Source organism: Geospiza fortis, unplaced genomic scaffold (genome assembly GCF_000277835.1).
Source record: "Geospiza fortis unplaced genomic scaffold, GeoFor_1.0 scaffold56, whole genome shotgun sequence".
Taxonomy (NCBI): Eukaryota; Metazoa; Chordata; class Aves; order Passeriformes; family Thraupidae; genus Geospiza; species Geospiza fortis.
Window position 1 is genome coordinate 1,411,386 of NW_005054413.1, and position 21,623 is coordinate 1,433,008.

The 21,623-nt window shown below is 34.9% G+C and overlaps 1 protein-coding gene across 1 annotated transcript in view; it reads left to right on the forward strand.

Annotated features, from left to right (window-relative positions):
- CSMD1 (CUB and Sushi multiple domains 1) overlaps positions 1–21,623 on the forward strand; it is a 1,057,667-nt gene that overhangs the window by 677,920 nt on the left and 358,124 nt on the right. The window contains exon 7 of the mRNA XM_005426386.3: positions 7,291–7,368. Coding sequence (XP_005426443.2) covers positions 7,291–7,368 — 78 coding nt within the window. The remainder of the gene's footprint in view (positions 1–7,290; positions 7,369–21,623) is intronic.

Genomic DNA, 21,623 nt, shown 5'->3' on the forward strand with positions numbered 1-21,623 from the left:
AACATCATGTTTATTATTATCTTACCATAGCTATATTATTGCTGTAACTTGGCCTTTTCCAGTCAGCCAAAACTAATACTAACAAGCAGTCAATTTAATTTTCTTTCCTTTGTTTGATCTTTCATCAGGCAAACAGAATTATTATAATTTATTTCATTAAAATATTGGAACTACCAATTGGATATAAATCTGTGCATAATTAATTTGTCCAGCAATTTTTTCAGATCTTTGAAGCTTGCATTTTTAGCAATATTTAATGCCCCATTTTTTACATGGTCAAGAAAACCAGCCCACTGGTATAAAAAAAATTAGCACTGTACTAGAATAGCACATCTTAATGCATCAAGTAAACATAGTATTGAAATACTTGGCAAGCTGTTGCCATTTTCATTTGATTTTTTGTATTTTGATGTTGATTTCATCAATAAAAATATTTATGTCCCAATTTCTCTATGTTTACCTGTGGAATATTTTTTGTAGCTTTCTATTCAGAAGGAGGCATGGTGTTGAATAGCCCTGAAAACCACCAGAAAAAAATTACATTGCAGTGACATGCTCTTCCTTGTCTTCTTCATATCTGCCATACCAGCAACACTGGTCTCATGGAAATGAACTCACCATATATATCATTGGATACAGTTATTCTTCTGCCTTGCTCCTTGACAGCATTGCCGGGGTGGGGGGGGGGTAAGATGTTGCAGTCATTCAGTTATGAACTTTTTTTTTTTATTTTAAATTCCCCTACCCTCACCTATGCTAATACATGAATTCTCTTTGCATATTCAGTGGCAGTTGCAGAGCATATGATTTGTCTTATGCCAGTGCTTCATAAATGTGTAAATTCCCCAGAGGTGAAGTATCCTTAACAAGGAGATGAAAACCCGGCAGGTCCTAGAAACAAAGCTTATCAATGTACACAGAATGACTTAAAAGGTGTCATGAAGAATCCTCTGCTTCTTTGCCTATTTACAGCATGTACAGTATGCCTGCTTAGCTTTTGCTTATTGCCAGAACAATAGAAGGATTTTTAAAAATATTTTTTGTTTTCTTTTTAGGAGGAAAGAACCCACAATGCCTTTAGCTATACAGCTAAAAGTGGTCTGCTTTAGTTAAATATTTATTTCAAAATTCTTAGAAGTAGAACAGAATAGGAAAGCTTCCAAAACAAAACACGATTAATGACTGGGTTTACTTTTTTACTTTTGCAGTAACTCTGGCCTCTGTTGTAGAGTGTTTCAAATAAATTCTATTTTTGGCAAGTTTTCAGAGAGGTTCGAGAAGGTATTAGGTATTTTGATAATTATGTACCACAAGTTATCTATCTGTTGTGTTTAATTACATTAATTAATTCAGGATTTAACAAACAGATAATCCTGAAGTCAAACAATGAATATAATAGAGGCTGCTGAAATAAATGTATGCTAATGGAAAACCGTGAGTGAAATAATGTAAATCAACTTGCAATTGCTAGATCTTTCAATGTATTTTCATAATTCACAAAGTCTGCCTATAAATGCCTGTCCTTCCCACATATTCTTTAAAATGCTAGAAATTATGTTTTAAATAAATGAAAAGAATTTGCGGTGTTTCCTTGATGCATGGTACTTTTAGTCAGGGGTTTCATTTAGAATTGTTACTTAGAGTATATTTAGAAAGAAAAATAATAAGTGCAATTGATAACATCAAGAACCAGAAAAAAAACTGATATTTTTTAGCTCTTAGAGTGATGCTGAATGGACTTTTCCTTTAAATGGTCCTGAGACAAAAATATATATTTTGTGAAATTTTATTATCAAGAGAGTAAACCTTGATATGAAAACATCAACAAGGAGATAATCCACCATCTTTCTTGTCAATTCTTTTCTGTGGTTAATAGAACTACTTATGTAGTCCAGTACTGCCACAGTAACACTTCTTTCTTACATGTCTAGTAAAATGTTGCTAAAAAGGCTCAGACGTAGCTGTCTCATGATATCAGCCCTAAGAAGATGCCAATTTAGTAACAGCCATTCAGTTAAGACTATTCAAAAGACAATGGCTGAAGTGGCATTCAAACAAGGAACTGAATGGTTCTCATTTTATGATTTACTTTTAGAATCAGTTCCTAGACACTACTACCCAGTGTGTTCTGCAATGCTGTATATTCATAGACTAAATTGTATTGATACAATTTTCCAGAACTATGGAGAATATCTGCAGTCATTGAAGACTTGATGCCTGCTGGACCGGTTTTATTATGATATATCATACACTGAAAGCACAAAGTAGCTAAGGCAGTCCATCACGGCAAGGGGCCAGCTAGGAAACATAGAGAAGGTTAATGGAAAACAAATGGCTGTGCTTCTTTTTAAACCTGCAGAACCTGTGTCAGCTTATACAAATAGAATGAGAAAGATTTGTGTAAAAATCTACTGTGACACCAATTTATCTTGGTGCCATTTATTTACTAGTTCTGCATGCAGAGATTTCCAGCACAGGGAGCAGGTGGAAGGTCTGATAGTGACAGGCAGTACTTTGCTGAATTGATGGAACAAGGAAGCCAACTGATCATGAACCTACAGGTTTTACAGGTAGCCATATAGGAGAAACATTTGTGCCTGCTGTGAAGCTCTCTGGAGTTATAATACTGATTAGTAGGGAAGATTTTGAAAGCTGATAGTGACAGAAACACTGGGAGAGTGTATTAGATGGAATACTCTTCAGGCAGGGAATAGAGAAACAGAAAAGGGATGGATATTCCAATGAATTAGTTTAAACTAGAGATCCTATGGAAGGCCGTGATGCTTCTGCAAAAAGTCAAGTGGGCAGCTGAGAGGAAAAGCTTCTTAGGATGCTCCCATTTGGAAGCATCCACACTTATTGAGTGTGGGATCTTGTTTTATCAACAAAATTATTATAGAATTCCCTTCATAAACTAAAGTTAATAGTAAGATTGAGAATGGTTGCTTTTTTCTTACTCTCATAAATACTAAACTTTTAGAAAGAATTCATAGTACAACAGGCCATAGTGAAGCAGAAGAAAACCTAGAAACAGATAACAAACTGTTTACTGATCTCACATGACTTTGAGTAATTAGAAAGAAATGTTTCATTCATAAGTATAATCTGGATAGAACATTGATGCTGCTAAATGTGAAGCTGTAGGTTATTTATTCCAGGGCCAAAAAAAGGTACTATTCTCATAATTATGTCTTTGGAGGAGAGTGTGGAAAGATTAGGCACCAGGGCAAAAGAAACAGAGCACTGAAGTGGACTCTTCAATCTAAATTAAGAAAATACTTTGTTTTACAACAGGATTACTCATATTAAAGAAAATCCGAACAGTGAAACTAAAGCAAAAGGAAATTGATTAATTATGCACTGTACTGAGATAAATTTGCTAAGTTCCTTCAAGAATAATCTTATGAATGTTCTTGCAAACACATCACTTTTTTACTGAACTCTGCAAAATATTTAAAGCCAAGTGTAAGTCTTTGTAAAAGATATGTATCATATGTAAAAAAATACTGAAAATATTGGGGTTCTTCCTTTACTGTAACAAAACCAGAGAACCGTTCAAATAGATCTATATATATCCCTTATAGTGACGTAGAGCTTCAGACTGGACAGGAAAGGTGCTTCTTGTCACCACAACCTGGGCAATATGCTGTTCCTCTTCACCTTCAAATATCTGTACTTAGGAAATATCTGCAGTGAAGGGCAGCCAAGAGCTGAACTCAGCGGAGCAGCAGCAGAGCAGCTTGAGGAAGTACCAACAGATGATGTCAGAATATTTTAGCTTTGAGTGGTAGCCAGTATTTGAGGTCTTGGAGGTCATTTCATGCAGGAAGAAAAATCAGCAAGATACTCATGTATTTGGATAATTGGGGAAAAGCATATTATGTCACCGAAGTCTGGGGTAAAACGTATTTTCTTCACACATGTTCAAATATGTCAGAAACTAAGAGCTGCATGAAAGTCACAGATTTGAATGAAGATTTACAACCTAAAATTTTTACTTTCATGATCCATTCAGAAAAGACCAGGCATATATTCCTTTCATGGATGAGTTTATTTCAGCTGTAGCAAAAGTTTAAGGAATACCACTGGTGCTTTCCAGTACTCTGATAAGATTGTTGTGGATTTCCAGCGCTCAGCTCTCTGCCCTCTTCCCTGAGTAGGTAACTCATCTCCAAAAGAGTCTTGAAGGTATGATGAACAGAAAAGGTGAAGTAAGCAAATTAAGTAAGCTTAACTGGATGTTTACGTGAAGCTAGCAGAAGGCTGTGCAGATTTTCAAAAGTAATCACTTAAAAGTTGGAAAGTGCTGTTCAGTTCTAACATTATTAATGTAAACTCATTCCTCTTTTTGTGCTTTCAAATGGAAAATCATCTTTGAAATCAGGAAAACCTTTCTAATGAAGGTGCAATGGGGAAGTTAAAGAGAAGTGTCTCAGAAAAGTTATTCCAATGGGATTTAAATTGTTATAAAACGTCCAATTTAGAGAATTTCTTTTATTTACAGGAGGAGTTGAACTGGTTCACTTGAATCACAGTGTGCAGTAGTCTCTGTTTCTTTTTCAAATGTTGAATAGTTTTTATTTTAGGGACTATGCTTGCCTAATACTTTTTAAAATGACAATAAAACACCTTATAGGGTACATGCAAAAACTTACACATTCAAGAATAAAAGAGGCAAAAGTTTGCTTTTCATATATCAAACTATCCTATTTCACCTCTTGGGTCCATATGTCTCCCAGATAACTACATTTGGCCGTTAAAGTTTTCCAGGCAAAAAGACTCATTCCAGCTAATGTTTGCTGTCTAAAATGTAGGGGTCTAGCTTCAGCAAGTATTATTTGTTTCTGTTATATTTTGTGGAGAGAAAAAGGCATTTCCAGAGAAGGATTCATTGTGTCTATCTTAGAAGGGGCTGAATCACCCCCTTGAGTGAGCTATTTCTCTTCATAAAACATACATTTAGATGACTGATCTTAAGTTTTGTGCATCCCCTCCCTAATGTTCTTTCAGTAAGATAAAGAATGCCTTTTTCTTGACATCTGAAAAAAAATCCAAGGATAGAAACTGCAGGACATGTTTCAGTGCATGACAGTCAAAAAGCTTTTCGTATATCTAGTCAAAACATCTTGTTTCAATTTGTGACCTCTGTATTTCAAATAAAGCTTGTGAGTATCATTTTTCTCATTCACATGAAGTGTGCTTCAAATATGTATAACAAACGCCCTTAAGAGTGAAATGTCACAAGGAATTTGCGTGATTATTGTAATTTTTACTCTAAAATAGTGTCACAGCACAAAGAGAAGAAGAGGAATAGAGTTCTTTTTTTCTGTCCATTGCCTAATAACTCAACGTTTTTATTACTCATCCATGTAAGCAATATGTGTTCTGAATCCTCAAAAAACTGCTCACAGGTTTTACATAACATAGATATTAATAAATTGAGAAATTCATACTGCTGGAGGGACCGCAGCTCCAGACAATATGCCAGATATTCTCTGCAAGAACTGTGTTGTTCATTTCCCATTAAATATAGAATAATTTTAACAGATTTGTTACACAGCCTGAAAAACAACTTAAGGTGGTACTTGATGGAGACTTTCGAACCTAAGTCTGGAAACTTAGGTTCCAAATCCAAATAAAACCATATCCATAAAGTTTGCCCTTCCAAAATGCCTTGGGGATAATATTGCCTGCACTGATGTCTCTGTATGATGTACAGTTCCTGCCTTAGAAGAAAACACCACACTGCTATCATAACCATTTCATACTATTCAGCTACAATTGTGTTTCAATCATCTTTCATCATTTGAACACCTGTTTTCCTCATTTAGGCGTGAATGACTGCACTTGCACATAACACAGAATGTACTTTCTGCAGCACTTGCTCAATTTCAGTAGTCAAGAAAAGCCGCCTTCCCTCTGAAGTTACAATATAGAAATAAATACAATGGAATAATGATTTTTAATGTAGTATTGAAAGACAACTTACTTTCTACCACTTCACTTAGAAATGTTTACATACACATCAGTGTATATTGTAGTAATTATAAAATTTATACTGTGTAATGGCAAAAAGTATAACTTACATTCTATAGTATGAATTTATTTACTGTGAGTCACTAATTACTTCCATGTAAGAAATGTTTGAGTTGAATTTGTGTTTCTGTTTGTATCTTGGAAAATAAGTGCATTTTGAGATTATCAGCCCCTGCAAGGTCTAGAAAAAAAGGTATTTAATATTAATCAGGGAAGCATTACAGGTTTTTGTAATTTTGGTAACTGAAATGCATCTTGATGTTGTCATTAGCATTCTGGTACAGAGTCAGTCATCAGCTATTTTGCAATTGCTATTGTTTTTTGACACAATAGTTTTGAATTGCTCATGCTTGTTCCTCAATTATTTTCTACATCTGATTTTACTTTCCATTGCTCAATTTGTTCCCACAGAACTAATATCCTGTGAAGGTGTCCTATATTTCTGTCCTTTTCTCCTACTATTACAATTAAAATTCTACCCTGTGTCTTCCTTAATGTATAGCTGCACTGCTGTCTTCTCACGTCTCTTCCTACTTGGCTCCTGATCCCACCTATGGTGCCCAAACTACTTAATAGGGATAGGCTGGGAGTTTATCAGCCATTCAGCTGACTAAACAGAGAAAAAAGATATTAAACCTCTGATGCATCTGTTCTTTCTCACAAAACTTTGCCCCTGTGAGAGCTCTTACTCTCTTTCTTCTTTCTAATTCAGTTGAAATTGCCCTGTAGATTCAAAAGGGTTTAGGTGAGCCAAATAATGTAACGCACTGTGTTAATCTCACTGGGAAACAGAACTAAAAACATGTCTCCTGATGAAAAGTGAATCAAACAAAAGCAGGTGTGAATATCACATTGAAAGCTTGTAGTCCTTGAATATATGAAGATAATGTTCTGTATATTCTATGTAAGAAATATTTTTTTAATGTTTGAGATTTCTTATATGGAATGGCAAACACAGGAAATCCATACTTGTAATTAGGACAGGCTGTTCTTTTCTTTGAACATAAAGATACTTGAATCCAAAATATTGCCAATCCTGATAATATCTGTTCAAAAAGGACATGGTTGTATTCTTTGTAAAAATAAATAAAACCAAAAATTTATTTGGATTATAACAGAAGCTGCAGTTATTTCAATCTGCTGTAGGTTTCCTATATAGCTTTGTATTATTTTAATGCATGATTTTTAAGCTATATGTGCTTTTAATGAGGTTTAATAATGAATTATTTTCTCTTTGTTTGCTTGTCTTCTCAGTAAAAAAGGCAATTGAACTGAAATCAAGAGGAGTCAAGATGTTGCCCAGCAAAGACAGCAACCACAAAAATTCTGTCTGTAAGTTGTTTATAACCTTATTTTTAGTGACTGCATATATCTTCTGGAATCCTTGTAAATATACAAATCAAAGAGAGAGATGTTGGGATGCTATGGTCATAAAATGGTTATTATGCTTTCAATTGTTACTGAATCAGAACTCCACTGATAATACTCTGCTGAGGGTAGAAAGCAGAATATGGTTGGTGTAAACTCTGAAAAATGTGGCATTTAGAAACTCCCCTGCATTTTATACATCACAGTATTCTTGTGTATTGTATTGTTTAGAATTCAGAGACACATGGCAAGTTAGGAAATCCAGGCAGAACACTGCCATATAGACTTCATCAGTTCAATACTGGGGACAGTGAAGGTATCTGAGAATTTTCTGTATCTAAACTTATACTTTGTGATCTTTTTCCTTCCCCTCACTCAATATCACAGCTAAATCCATCCCTCATTTTGCCACACTGTCTGGTGAACACCTCTTTCCAGTCTTGCACAGCAGGAGTTAAGAACTGGTGTAATTCCCAGCTTCTCAAGAAGATGGAGGTCACAGCATCAACTTCCCCTCATTGCATGCATAGTGCACTCTGGAATGACATCTGTTTGGTCCCTTTACACCTTTTTCACTGTGTAAAGTGTAAAGCTAAAATCAAAATGCTACCTATGGGACTATGAGGTTGTTAGTTTTTTTGAGCATCACTTTCTCTGAACTGGCAATCTGACTAATATCCTGAGAGCTCTTTCTCCATTAATGAGGCCAGTCTTGAATTGAGAAAAAGAGGATATTTTTGAATTTTAAAAGCTTAGGGCCCCTTAGCCCCCCCCCCCCCCAACCACAAAAAAAATCAAACCACAAAAGCCAGAGGTTAGGCCAGCATTCACACAGAACTCATTAAAAGTTCAGATGTATTCAGATAAATTAATTCCTCGTGTAATAACAGTGAACTCAATGAAGTGAAACCTCTGCTGTGTTTGCCTCATGTGCCATTCTGTGAGTGCAGAGAGAATGAGTGTCTTGAAAGCTGATGTCTAGAGGATATGTTTTATTCTCTGTGTTTCTGGCACGCATTGTTTAATGCAAAGTGAGTTTCTGGTATGCTTACTGGAACAAAAGAGGCATGACAATTTTCTGCTTTAAATATTGCACATTGATGGTGTGGCACTCAAAAGGAACTTTTTATGCAAGGTGTAGCAGAAAAAGTTGAACCATCTCTTTGGTGTCTGTATCTGAATGGGTGATAATTTCATTATTTATAAGTTACTTCTGCGAGCTGTGTGATCTCTGCTTATGGTCTCAGAACACATGCTGTCAAACACCACATGTAGTTACAGAAAGTGGAAGACAGGCTATGGAAGAAATTATTATACAGCAGCCTGTTGTTTACCTCAATGAAAACTGTCTTTTTTTTTCCTTTGTGTTTTGACTTGTAAAACTTTATTATCATGTCTAACTTTCCAATATAAATCTAAGAAGTGCATTGTTATTATTACCATCAATTTCACATATACAAATATTTTAAAAATTATAAGACTAAAATACAATGAATTGGATTCAAATGTATTTTGATGCTCTTTCTGATGTAAGCTTTAAATATTTAACCATTTATCTTACCTGTACTTACACAGACAGAAAAGACAATTGGGGATTTGACTCCAGAGAACTTGTAAGAATGGATATTTTAATTTGATGCCAAATAGAATTTTTTTTTAAGATACATTATATACCAACACCTTACTATTTTTGTATGTTAGATCTTTTAAATATTCTCTCTCTATAAAGCAGAAAGCCTAGTTTTGGCTTTTTGGCTTATGGGGGGTAAATGGAATGCAAATATTATCACACCAAATGCTGTGAGAGCATATCCTGTGCATCCCACAACCTGCAGCTTTCCCACAGCTCTTCCTCCCAAGCAGAACCTGCAAGCAGCTAGTTCAAAAGGCATTTTGCAGTGGCACCAGCCTTTTAGGATTTATGTAGAAAATGTTATCAGTGTTACCAATGAAAATAACATTACTGATAATTCCTCTTAGAATGCAGAATGGTATTTTAGTATTTCAGTCATGTACAGTCAGAGCTCACTCTCCTCCTTTTGGACCTGCCTGCATTCCAGGATAATTTCTTTCAGATCTTCCATCCTGTATAAAGAGTCAGGTAGCAAAGCATGGCTTTCAGATGAAGGTGCCTCTGTATTGGCAAGAAAATTCATTATATATTGTAGCACTCTCCAGGGAAGCAAGAGGGTTTTGCCGTTGCTTTTTGTTTTGGTTTGGGTTTTATGTGGGATTTTGGGTAGGGTTTTAGGTTGGTTTTGAGGGATTTCTTTTTTTGTTTGTTTTCATGGGGTTGGGTTGGGGCTTTTTTGTGAGTGTTTTTTTTTTTTTTTCCTTTGTGGGGTTTTTTCAGTAGTTTTGTTTATTTGGCTGGTTTTTTTTTCTTCTTCTTCTTTGGTACACCCGAAAAAAACGTATCAAGTTTGTTTTTTGCCAGATAGTCCTGATAGGTAGTAGTCTTTAGCAGTGAGCCAGATGCAGTTGAATTGTGATTAAATTATGCCAGGAAATGGGAAAAGGATGGGAAAGATAATTGAAGTAAAATACGGTCCTGGTTCATCCATGCCTTGTACTGTGACATTAAGTGAGGGGAGCAAAGGTGTGAAAGAGTAAATTGGGCAAAGGCACATGGGACAGGCAGTTTTCACAGCTCTAAGTGCTTGAGCTGCCACAAACACTGGCCAAATCCAATCAGTATATTTACCCTTGAAGGTAAATAAAGGGTCATCTGAAGCTGATCTCTCATAACAGCAAGGGCAGAATTGTATTTTATGAAACTGCTTAGGGAAAGCAAATCAAATTACATCTGTTGGTGCCCATCTGATTAGTTGCCTTCTCACTTTTGTTATCATTCTGATATATATGCTATATTCCCAAAGATCCATCTTGCTGTCATCACTTATTCTAACATCAAAACCTGCAGACTCTGTGTGCCTAATAGCTTTGGCCTTTTCTAAAACTGCTATGACTATAGTTTGCATTGTGACTGATTAAATAAAAATAAGGTTCTTACTGCTGTCTCTTGTATGAATGTTTTCATGGCATTATTTCTGTCCAGCAAATCTGTCAGAGGGTGATTATCATCTCTAAACATATTGAGCATTACCTCTACAGCAGAGAGACTGTGCAGGAGAATTCTGTACATCCAAGAGGAGAGCCCTAATGAAGAAAGCTGCAAGGACAGACCAAAATTGGGCAGCCATAGTCCTTATAAAGGTCTCATTTTTTGTCAAATACAAGATCCTTGTATTTTATCTCTTAAAGTTTACATACCAGGCAGTTACTGCTAGTCATGCTCTGTGCAAAGGATACCAAGTGAATACAGGTCTTCAGGACACCAGTTCACAGAATACCGGGAAGACAGGGCCGTAACTGCAGACCTGCTAATTGGCACCTCTGCAAATCTTTGTGCCTTCTGCAGCCCAAAAAAAAGAGAAGGGTTAAGAGAGCAGACTGCCCCAGAAGCCCCTAATGCCTTCACCCTCCTGCTGCAGCCACAGGGCAGCCTCACACTTCCACACCTCCTCACCAGCAGGAGGATGGAGCGCAGGGATGCATCAAGCTCATAGTAAATGCCAAGGAAGTTCAGTGAGGTGAGACACATCATATCAGGTGAAAAATGCAAATGATTATACAGTTTATGTGGTGTGTACAAATCTGCCAGTGCAGTGATGCTAGGAGGGGAAGGCAGCAGTGAGAAAGAAGTGCCTGGGAGAGCTGATTTCCTGCGTTTGCTCATGTCAAAATGTAGCGTGATGAGTCGCTTGCCACGTGACACAGCAAACTGCAGAAATGTCCACAGCCTGAACAGGTACAAACGTTAACAGACAGTGATTCATTAAAAAAAATGGCATTCATATTGAACCATGTTAGCATTTCAGAGCAATTACTGAATATTTAGTGACCTAACATCACTGTGCAATATGGTGCATGTGAACTACTGTGTTTTACGAAGTGTGAGTTCTGTAAGCGTTCACTAAGTAAAAAACTCTTATACTTCACAAAAGCAATTTCAGGCTTCTGTAGTATTATTTGAAAATGTATTTTAGAATACTAGGAAAACCCATGTTAAATACTTTGAAGATCATGATTTTAGTGTAAGATTAATGCATCCACTGAAACTTGAGTTACAGAGTTTACCTAAACAGTTCTTCACCCTGAAGATGATAAAAAGACCTACTTTACAACAATTATTTTTGTGATGTAGAGCCAAAGAACAAATGAGTTTAGAGACTAAGTATTGATTGGTTGCAGCACATTAAGTTGAATTAATGGCACATGCTCTTAAAACTGTAGTGATTAATACCAAAATGGGATTACACTGCTAATTCTGTGTAAGAAAGAATGACAGCAGTCATTATTTATTTTGTTGTTGGGTAACTGAGAAAAATGGCTTAGGACATTGTAACATAAAGGTAAAAATTTTAGGATAAAATTTTTTTGCTTACCAATACATTCCTCACATTTTAAATAAACTGACAATTTCATCTTTTTTGATGTTTGACTACTGGTAAATGTACTTTGACAGAAGCAATATGGAGAGTAGTCAAATTTTGTTCTTCATTTATTGAAAGTATTTCCCTAAGAAAGACAATATTGGACTGAATAGTTGCACTTAATAGTGCAATTTTCTGGCTGTTTTGTTCTTATACCTTAGCAAAAATCAATTTATCTAAATACTTTTATATTTTGAATACTTAGAAATCAGTTGCAAACCAATGTGCAATCAACAAACAGATATGAGAACTGCTGAAGGTTGTGACAAGTTTCAGGTATAAAAGGAAAAACTATTGCTACTTACTACATTTTAAAAATGAAATTTATATCTTCTCTTGATATAAATACCAATTTCTGGTTATTATATTTAGATTTAAGTTATCTTATAATTTCTTGCCCAAAATATCTTATTATTAATTTTTTAGTATATTTTTCCAAAATTATTTTAGGATCACTGAAAACCTATGAAAGAGTTCCATATTATTATTTTCAAAATGCACATGTAATAGAAAAATTTCCACTAAAAATTCTGGTTTTTTTTTTTTTTTTTGTGCTTATATTGTGTTGAGTCTTCACACATGAAAAAACATTTCTTACTGAATTTGGATCTTACATGCTATTTATTATGTGATGTGTCAGAATCAAATAATGATAAAAAATACTGTTAAATATTTATTGTTCTGATAGTTTCAGTTTCAAATTTTAAAAATCCCAACTATACAATATCAAATCTCTCTCATTCTTTAAAATTATGTTCTAATCTACATTAGCTTTCATTAATTAAATCTCATGCTTGCATTAATTTAAGAAACTTTGTATCAGTGATGGGATTGATCACCAATAAACATGATACAAAACAAGCTACCCAAGTAATTACAGGCAGTTAATATCAAAAGATCCTAGGTTTGGATATTGTATGCCTAAGTGTTCTCAATATTCAGTCTGTTTTTTGCTTTGAATATTTAAAATATTATGTGTTGCTGTATTTAAAAAATAGTAAAAGAAATAAAATATGAACACTAGGATAAAGTAGAGAGACCTTATAATTTTTTCTAAAAAAAAAATCTGCTGGAAAGTAGATTTGTTCTGCAGAATTCCAAAGGCCTGTGCCCTTTCAAGAAGCATGAATTTAAAAGCACTGGAGAAATAAATGTAACATAAATCTCTCTTTTTAATTTGTGTCGCTGCCAGCTAACACAAGTAAAGTAGATGGGAAAATGCTGGCATCTTTTGGGCTTTTATTCTGGGGCACTCTGTAGTATTTGCAGGTGTTTTGAACAAGATTGTTGGGTGTTGTTTGCCCTGTTCCGACACTCCGCTAATCAGTTTGCTGTAGGTTCCAAAAAAAAAAAAAAAAAAAACAGACACAAGGGAAGAATGTCCGTATATCAAGAGACATGCTTTACTAATTTTTTTGGGAGGAAAACTCACTAGCATTGCATTTTATAGTGTTGTCTGCTTTGTGTCCTTTAAAAAGAGAAATTCTTAATTGTGGAAATTTGGATTTCCATTTACAAATCTACTGCTTTTCAAAGACTGCTGTTTCCCAGGTTCTTCATGAAGCATTGCAACACAAGGGTGAAAACTGACAGGCTTCATCTGTAGCTCTTTTCAGACCTTAGTGAGCATCTCTTCAGCACTTTCTGTGTTCAGCAGCAGAGATATCCTTTCTTTCATGAGGAAAATGGAGGCCTTTGAAATATGTATGTTTAAGATTGAGATTCTTCAGAGGAAAACTGTTGAGTTCTAAGATCAATATGAAGGTGCCTCTTTCTCACTTTTTTCTGTTGGAGTTCTCTCTACAGATCTCAGTGTTGTCAGGGGAAGTTACTCTGTTCTTATGTGTCATATTGTTTTATATTAATTTCCAGGCACTGAAATGATCGTAATTTTTAAGTGTCCACACAGTATCATGAGCGCTCCAGCCTTTTCAATCATGAAAGCTATTTTTCATTTGTTCAAATCTCACAGCTTGAAAAAGAGAGCAATTTTCAAATTTGCATTTATACTGTGCATGTCTTCAAATGAGAGAAAGAATTGTTTATAACTTACTAATGTAGTACTTACAAGGTTAGGAAACACAAGGCTTAAGTATCTAAGATCTTGTGGGCCTAACCTGTCTGCCAATATTCAATTTTAGTTTAAAAAGTCTTTTTACAGAAATACTTGAGCGCATGTTAATTGTTCAGTTAAAGAAAAGAGGGAAGTAACATTTAAAACACTGGAACTCTTATACAACAGGTGAAGGGATAGATCCTGGAATATTTAAAATTAAAATATCCTTGTTATATATGTCTGTGTATACCTACCTACATACATACATATAATTGTAAATAATGCATGATACTTAATATTCCATTACACCATTTACCACCTGCCTAGTAAAAGATTAATGACTCTATTTCCCCCTGTTACTGAGTATTAGGGTATGAAATTGGGAAATAGGAAAAAATAACTGCTGGATTAACCTCTAACTGTTTTATAAAGCATTAATAAAATAGGAAGGCTAATTACCGTGATATACTTTGTCCTATCATAGACCACAGTAGTACAGAGTTTCCCAAGAATTACAGAGTTTGGGATTTTCAGAGAAGATTATTATCGCTATGCAATGAAATTATTCAACAATGCTATTTCACTATATTGTATAAATGGCTTCATAAATCAGGTTACTAAATTATACTTGGTGTTTCTAAATAAGCCCTCATCACGGCAGGAGTTTAAATATCTTTTAAAATACTATGCAAAAATCTTCTGAGAAAAGAACTACTGCCTAAATATATTTGTGAAGAAAAGCATTCTTTATAGCTACAAGCAAAACAAGTTCCTTCATCAATTATTTAATACATAATTTGCATATATAATTTGTAAAATAACCAGAAGAAAGCTTCGATTAAAATATGTAAAACAAGGTATAATCTGATTGAATTATAGATGGTTAAAATGAATTGTTATCCAGCTAGGAAGCTGAAACTGCCATTAACTAATTTTCATATACAATTATAGAACGTTACTGATTATTCAAAGTGAATGTTCATACTGTAGGCTAAACTGACATTCAATTTTGTTATTTTCAAAGTCAAAGACCTAAAACCAAGCAACTTGCTTTCAGCAATTACAATTCTGTATAAATTAAATATTCATGCAAAGTATAAATATATACTTTAATACTTTTCTATAATTTCTTTGGCTTAAGTTCTCTGTACCACTCTGTTAAAAATATAGATGTGGGCAGGAAATAGGCTGGCAAAATGAAGTCTGTGTAGATTGAAATAATGCATTTAAATTATCAAGGCATTCAGAATTTGTGGGTGAGTGAATTCAGATTTCTAGAACTTAAAAAACATGGAAACAGCTTTAATTAAAGAAAGAATTATGACACTGGTCTATGCAGTGAAGGTATGCTGCAGAATACAGATACCCTTACTGTCAAGTCTTTTGGAAGAGTCAGAGACTTTCCACCTCCTGCAAGATTTCCACTTTCCACAGAGGCTCATACTGAACTTGTATATGTGTTGAGATCCTGATCTTTTAAATCCTTGTTGTGGGAGAATATCTTCAGAATTTTATAGAAGGTCTTGGACTATTTTCTTGTTTTGGAATATGTTGTCTACATTACGAAACACTTTGGAAAATAATTTCACTGTGTTGGTGCAGTATGTCACTGTTTGTTGTTAGCCTGTCACACTGGAATGTGTCTATTCCTGCAGCTCTTCTGAGCAGAACTGTGAAGGACTGGTGTCATATATGTTTGGAACAGGGAAGTTTTGTTCAGTGACAGCTAATTTATGAGCTTCAGAGCAGTTTGTGTCCACTACTCCTTCTTCACTTGGAAAAAGGGAAGTAAAAAATTTATATGACACTTTATATTAATTTCCTCAATAATGTTCATTTGGGAGTTTGAGATATTTTTGAAATGGGAAGGAACACAACAAGAAGGAATTAAAATGGAAATAAATATATTGCCTTACTTCTGGCAGGAAAGGACTAGTTGCTAGGGAGAGGGGATTATTCAGCATATGTTCTGCCACTGAAATCAACAGAACAAATGGTTTGTTCTTAAACAAACAAGCAAGCAATAAGGTTACTCAGCTACTTATTATTTTAAAAACAAATGCAAAGAAATATCCTGAAGTATCTGGCTACGTTTTCTGTTTTACATTAGCATAGTTGAAAAAGAAAGGACTGTAGGTGGGGTGCTCTGGCTCATATGTATGCTTCTATCATACAAGGTTTCTGAACTTCTGAAGTTTTAATACCCATGATGTTTCAATACACATGTTTTAATAGACAGGATGGCATCAGGAAATAAGTTTATCTCAAAGTCCACATAGTTTCTGATAATACAAGCACTTGTTTGATTTCTGTCTTCACTGTCACAGTATTTTCTGCTTCAGGCTTCTAAAATGAAAGAGGTTCTATTGCATAAGCAAAAGATGTATCAAAAAAATATGCATATCTTCCCTAGTTTAATGCTTTTGAACTGAAGTCTGAATTAAATGAACTCGCTGAATTAACAAATTAACAAGAGTAAAACAGTATGGCTTCTCTAAGCCAGCATTTTATGTGACATATATTGTTTTATTCAAGGAGCAACTTTTTATTGACGTATCAGCTTTTCTTTCATGTGTCTGAAGTTGTATGGTAAACCTGATTTGTACTGAGAAGTCACATTCCTTTCTCATTTCTACCAGACCTGGTTTTCAGTAGTTTTCTGGACTGCAGATGCAAATGCATCTGCAGTCCAGAACAACAGAGGCTGAAATGAAAAGCACTTATGTTGAGATTAAAAATATAGCATGAAGCAGTGCCATCTGCTTGTATATTACTCTGTTGTATCTATGGAATATACTAAAAACTTAATGCACAATTTAGAGTATGAAAGTTCAAAAGCACTTAAAAACAATAAATGATAGTCATTTCTGGTGTAGTCCTCAAGGAGAAGTGCTAATGTGTAAGATGGGCTTGGTTTGACGGAGAATGAGACATTTTGGAGAGGCAGAGCTTGAATCCCCACCACTGTTGATATAAAAAAACCAGAAAATGTCCTCAATTTCAGTCAGGTTTGCTAGAATTTTTTTTTCTGTTTTTCAGTCTTTCGGTTCTTATTCTTATTTTTCAGTTTTTCAGTTTTTACTCAAGAAGCCATTGCTTCTTGTCTTACTGTATGTACTGCCTTTTAGTTTAGTTCAGAGCAGCCCATATGATGCTGTGTTTCATATTTGGGACAAAAACAAAGTTGATAAAACATCAGCGTTGTGGCTGTCATTGAACAGGCTTTTTCTAGCTATCTCACTCCTTCTTTTTCAGACCTTTTTCCCCCCTTTCTTTTGAAATTCTGTAATTACTCGCAAACTGTCTGACTGTTGCCGTTTAAATCCACATCTTGTTCCCTCTGTATTTGAATCAGGCACTGGGTTCCCACTCAGGAAGGTCTGGAAGAAAAAGAGTAGATGACTGTGCAAGGAAAGATTAGCTCTCTGGATATTCATTGACCACTAGAAGTGGAGAGTTCTACAGGCACATCACACTAAAGAGTGCTAGGTTTTGTTAAATTTGGTGTGTATTTGGGATGTATTGCTTAAACATGTTTCTTCCAATCATCTTGAATTACTGTTTTCCAAAGGACTTGGCCATTTTTACTAGATGATGGAAAAGCAAAATGCACACCTTTGACACAAAGGTCACTTTTGCAATAAATATGAGTTTTGAAGGTGGTGCTAGAATATTCCCATGGAAAATATGATTTTTAGTGGGTTTTTTCTTTGTTTTCTTTTTTTTTTTTTTAGTGTGGAGAACTGTGTTTTCTTTGTGGCTCTCTCAAAAGTGAATGAGATGAATGAACAATTATTTCAATTTAATATCTTTAAAACAAGAATAAATAATACAAAGAAGATTCCTGAAAAAGAAAATTTAAGCCCCAACTGCCTCTGTTTTATAGTTATATACAAGTGAAAGGAAAAAAATAAAAAAAATACATTTCTGAGCAACTTCAAAAAATTGAAAACATCAACCCTTCCTAGAATATTGCCAATAATATTTACCTTTTCTTTGTTCCTGTTTTGCCATCCACTGAAGTCCCTTTCCTAAAATATATATTTAGACATAACTACTTCAGTCTTTAGAGAAGTAATATACAACCTCACTGATGATCTGAAATATTCCCAATGAGTGAGATACTCAGGATGAGTGTCACAGACATTTATCAGCTAAAGGCATGAGAAGTCAAAATGCACCTTTTGAGGAAACCAGTAAAGCATATATATAGAATAAAGGAATGAAATAAAGACTGCTCATTTTCTTGGATAGTTTTATTTAGAGTTTAATAAAAGTAAAATAAAAACTAGTGTGAACTAACTGTGTCAGCACAGGATAGTTTTCTGCAGTCAGAAGTCTAGTGTTTGCATTATTTCCTCACTTACAAGTACGAGCTTTCATAGGTATATAACTTTCACACAGAAGTATACAAACCTATCTACACGGTCCAAACTCCCATCATTCTCCCTAGTAAACAGCCACTTTGTTTCAGTGTGTGCTGGTGTAAGAGAATACACTCTCTTTTGCCTTCTTTGCTGCTTATTTTTACACATTCTTTGATTAGTGCAAACTCTTCAGTAGACTCTTTGTGTTGGCAGAAGTTGCCTCAAGCCTTGCAATTCTGTTCTCTTTTCGAGTTTTGCTGTCTCCTGCTGACACTATATGTGAGAGGCACTCATAAGCTTTCTGAGCAATATATTTAAGCTGGAGGTAACGGGGGGTAATGATAAGGAGAAAGCTTCTCTTGGTGAAGAAATTAATATAGTAAATATTGAAGAATCCATTCAGTGCCAGTAGCAGGTGAGCAAGATGCAGCTTGAGCTGCAGGTGGAGCTCTGGTGGTGGAGCCCAAAACCTGGGCCAATAAACTTTGCAAATAAAGGGCATGGGGATCTCTGGCCCAGACAGGGGACCAGGCACTCAGAGATATGCTGAAGACTCTGCTGGAAGAGTCCAGAGCTTGGACTGTGAGAGTATAAAAGCCCTGGGCTTTGCTTTTTTTCAGGGTTCATCATCAGATGCACCGGCTTGAGCTGTTATTCTATTGTTGCATCATGATTAGATTATTTTAAGGATCCAGGTCTGAGACTCTTTGGTGGGAAACCAAGGGTTGAACCAGTGAGAAAACATGGTCTGACTGTGTGAGAGTGGGGTGTGTGGGGAGAGAAACAGGAACTGTCAGATCACTGGAGCTGCCTGCTGTGAAGGGGCTTCAGTCCCTGCCGTTAAAGTCTCCAGTGGTGGGAGTGTGACTGCCAGAGTGTGGCTCCTGTATGGTCAGACAGGAAAGTTCCCTTAACAGTAAACATGTAAAAGCAGAAAAATTATATTTAGTTCAGACAACAATTGCGTGTAATTCAGACAAAAAAACCTTTTGGATGAAAATTAGAGCAAAAGAGATGTTAAAGGGATGTGACACAATTTGCTCTAACAGCAAGCTTATTAACACTTCATGCTTAAAATGCTGTTCTCTACCAACTAATAAAAAGAGCCCATCTGCTGCACACCAGGTAATTAAAGCTTATAAGGAAAACTTCTTGGCAAAAGGAGAAGAGACAAATCTGCCCCATTATTTGGAATTAGATCATGGTTTTGGAATTCTCCAATACTGTAGCAGCTATTTTATATTCCATATTAATGTATTATACACGCTAAATACAAGTATAGCAGTCCTATTGGTCTACTTGCATTCCTATGGCTTAGAGCATTTCTAAGATGACTGTTCTGTCTAACAGTAAATATTTTAGTCCTCTTTCTCTTGACACTTTTTTATAATAACAGCATGATTATCATAGATATATAGGAAAAATGTAGTGATTTTCCCTCATAAAAAGTAGGAAGAACATCTCAATGAGTGACCTTTTTTTATTAAAACCTTATACTTTTAAAATAACTTACAACTAGTTTCTCACAAATATATATTTACATTACATTACATTACATAATAATATTTATAATGGTTTTGGCAAAAGTCCAAGCCTAGTCCTAAATTTCATATAGTTGGGAATGTTTTCTCCATGCCTGTCAGTAGTCCTGGCTCATGGTATAGATAATCTGTGTTTCGGAGGACAATAGAGTTACAATTTTTTCTTTTATCTTTCATTTCTTGTATAGACAAAATAAAAGGTTTGTTGAAGAAGTTGTGTATTATAATGCAATTTAAACTTTGTTATACAGTTTGTTTTTTAAGTTTGTTTATAACTGTTTATACAGTTTATTTAAATTTAAGTTTGTTACACAGTTACACATTATCTTGCTCTCCCTTAACAATCAGATAAATTTTTTGTATTTCTTTAGTCTGTACAGTAGAGGCTGAAAGCACTTTAATTGACAGAGGCTCAGCTAGAATTCATGGATGCCTCCTGAGCTCCTGCTGTGTCCTCCTACCCTTTGCAAACAACTCTGCTGTGGGTAACAAATTCCTCTGAATTAGGGGAGGAGCAGGATTAGCTTTAATACTGGTGGGATGTCATTAAGTAATACACAGAGTATTCAAAGGTAATTATAGTTGTTAATATTTAAAAGCTGTACAAGTGGTCATATGAAAAGTTTTAGACATGGACTATATGATTGGCTCTTCATGGACACAGAAAAAAGAAAAAAAGACCAAAATATCTTTTACAGGACAGTTAAAGGTCAAATCCTCTTCTATTTTAAAGGTTCAATCTGCACAATAACAAAGAGCAGAGTCACTTCTAAGAAGTATCTGGAAAAAGTATTTTTTAACATCAAAAGACTTATTTTCCTCTGACATAATTCTAAAATGATGATTGATTAAATTGGTTGTGCTAAGGCTTTAACTTTGAAAAAAAACCCCTAAACTAAGGGGGGGCTTAGGCTGGAGAGCATTGAGTAGCCCTATCTGTCACATTGTAATCAGCTATATCTTGAATTATATTTTCCAAATTAATTCAAATGAAACAAATATTGTTCATAGATATATCTTAGAAATTAATTATTAAAGTGTTTTAATTTCTGGTCTCTTAAAAAAAGAAAAAAAAATTGCCAAATTCTATTTCACAGTTTTTTAACTGGAAAAAAATCCTCATAAAAGCTTAACTATAATGGTTTGAATAGTTGCATAGCTATCTAGAATTCCCCATAGACAAAGGACTGCACCATTACCTGTAACTGTTTAGCTGAAGAAAAGCAACAACTTTGAATCCAAAAGAAAGGGCTTTTGGGAACTCATGAAACAATATACGTGCAATTTCAGTACAAAATATGTGTCCCTTGTTTCTCACAGATATACCCTTGTTGTCAAAAAGCAGAGAAGAGCAGGCTCAGATCTTCAATACAATGGCGACTGCATAAAATATTCACTGCATGTTTACAACAGAAAAAAAAACCTCATAACACCCCCACTCCCCCCCAAAAAAAAAACAAACCAAAGGAAAACAAAATCTCCTGCCTGCTACCTGTGTAGAAATTATAGTTTAAAGAAAATAATCAGTCAGCAATGAGTATTTTCTTAAATGCATAAGTTTACATTCTTCACAATATTGAGCACTTCTGAGAAAGGTGGCAAAACAGAAGAAAAATATTAATTGAGACGTTAAGACTAAAAATTGATGTTGTAGTTCACATGCCTAATTTTTGAGAGAACTTTCGTGGGATCTCTGTTAGCCTGTGTCTTAGAAAAAGGTTGGCAAAAATTGATGTTATACGTACAGCACCAGTTTCTA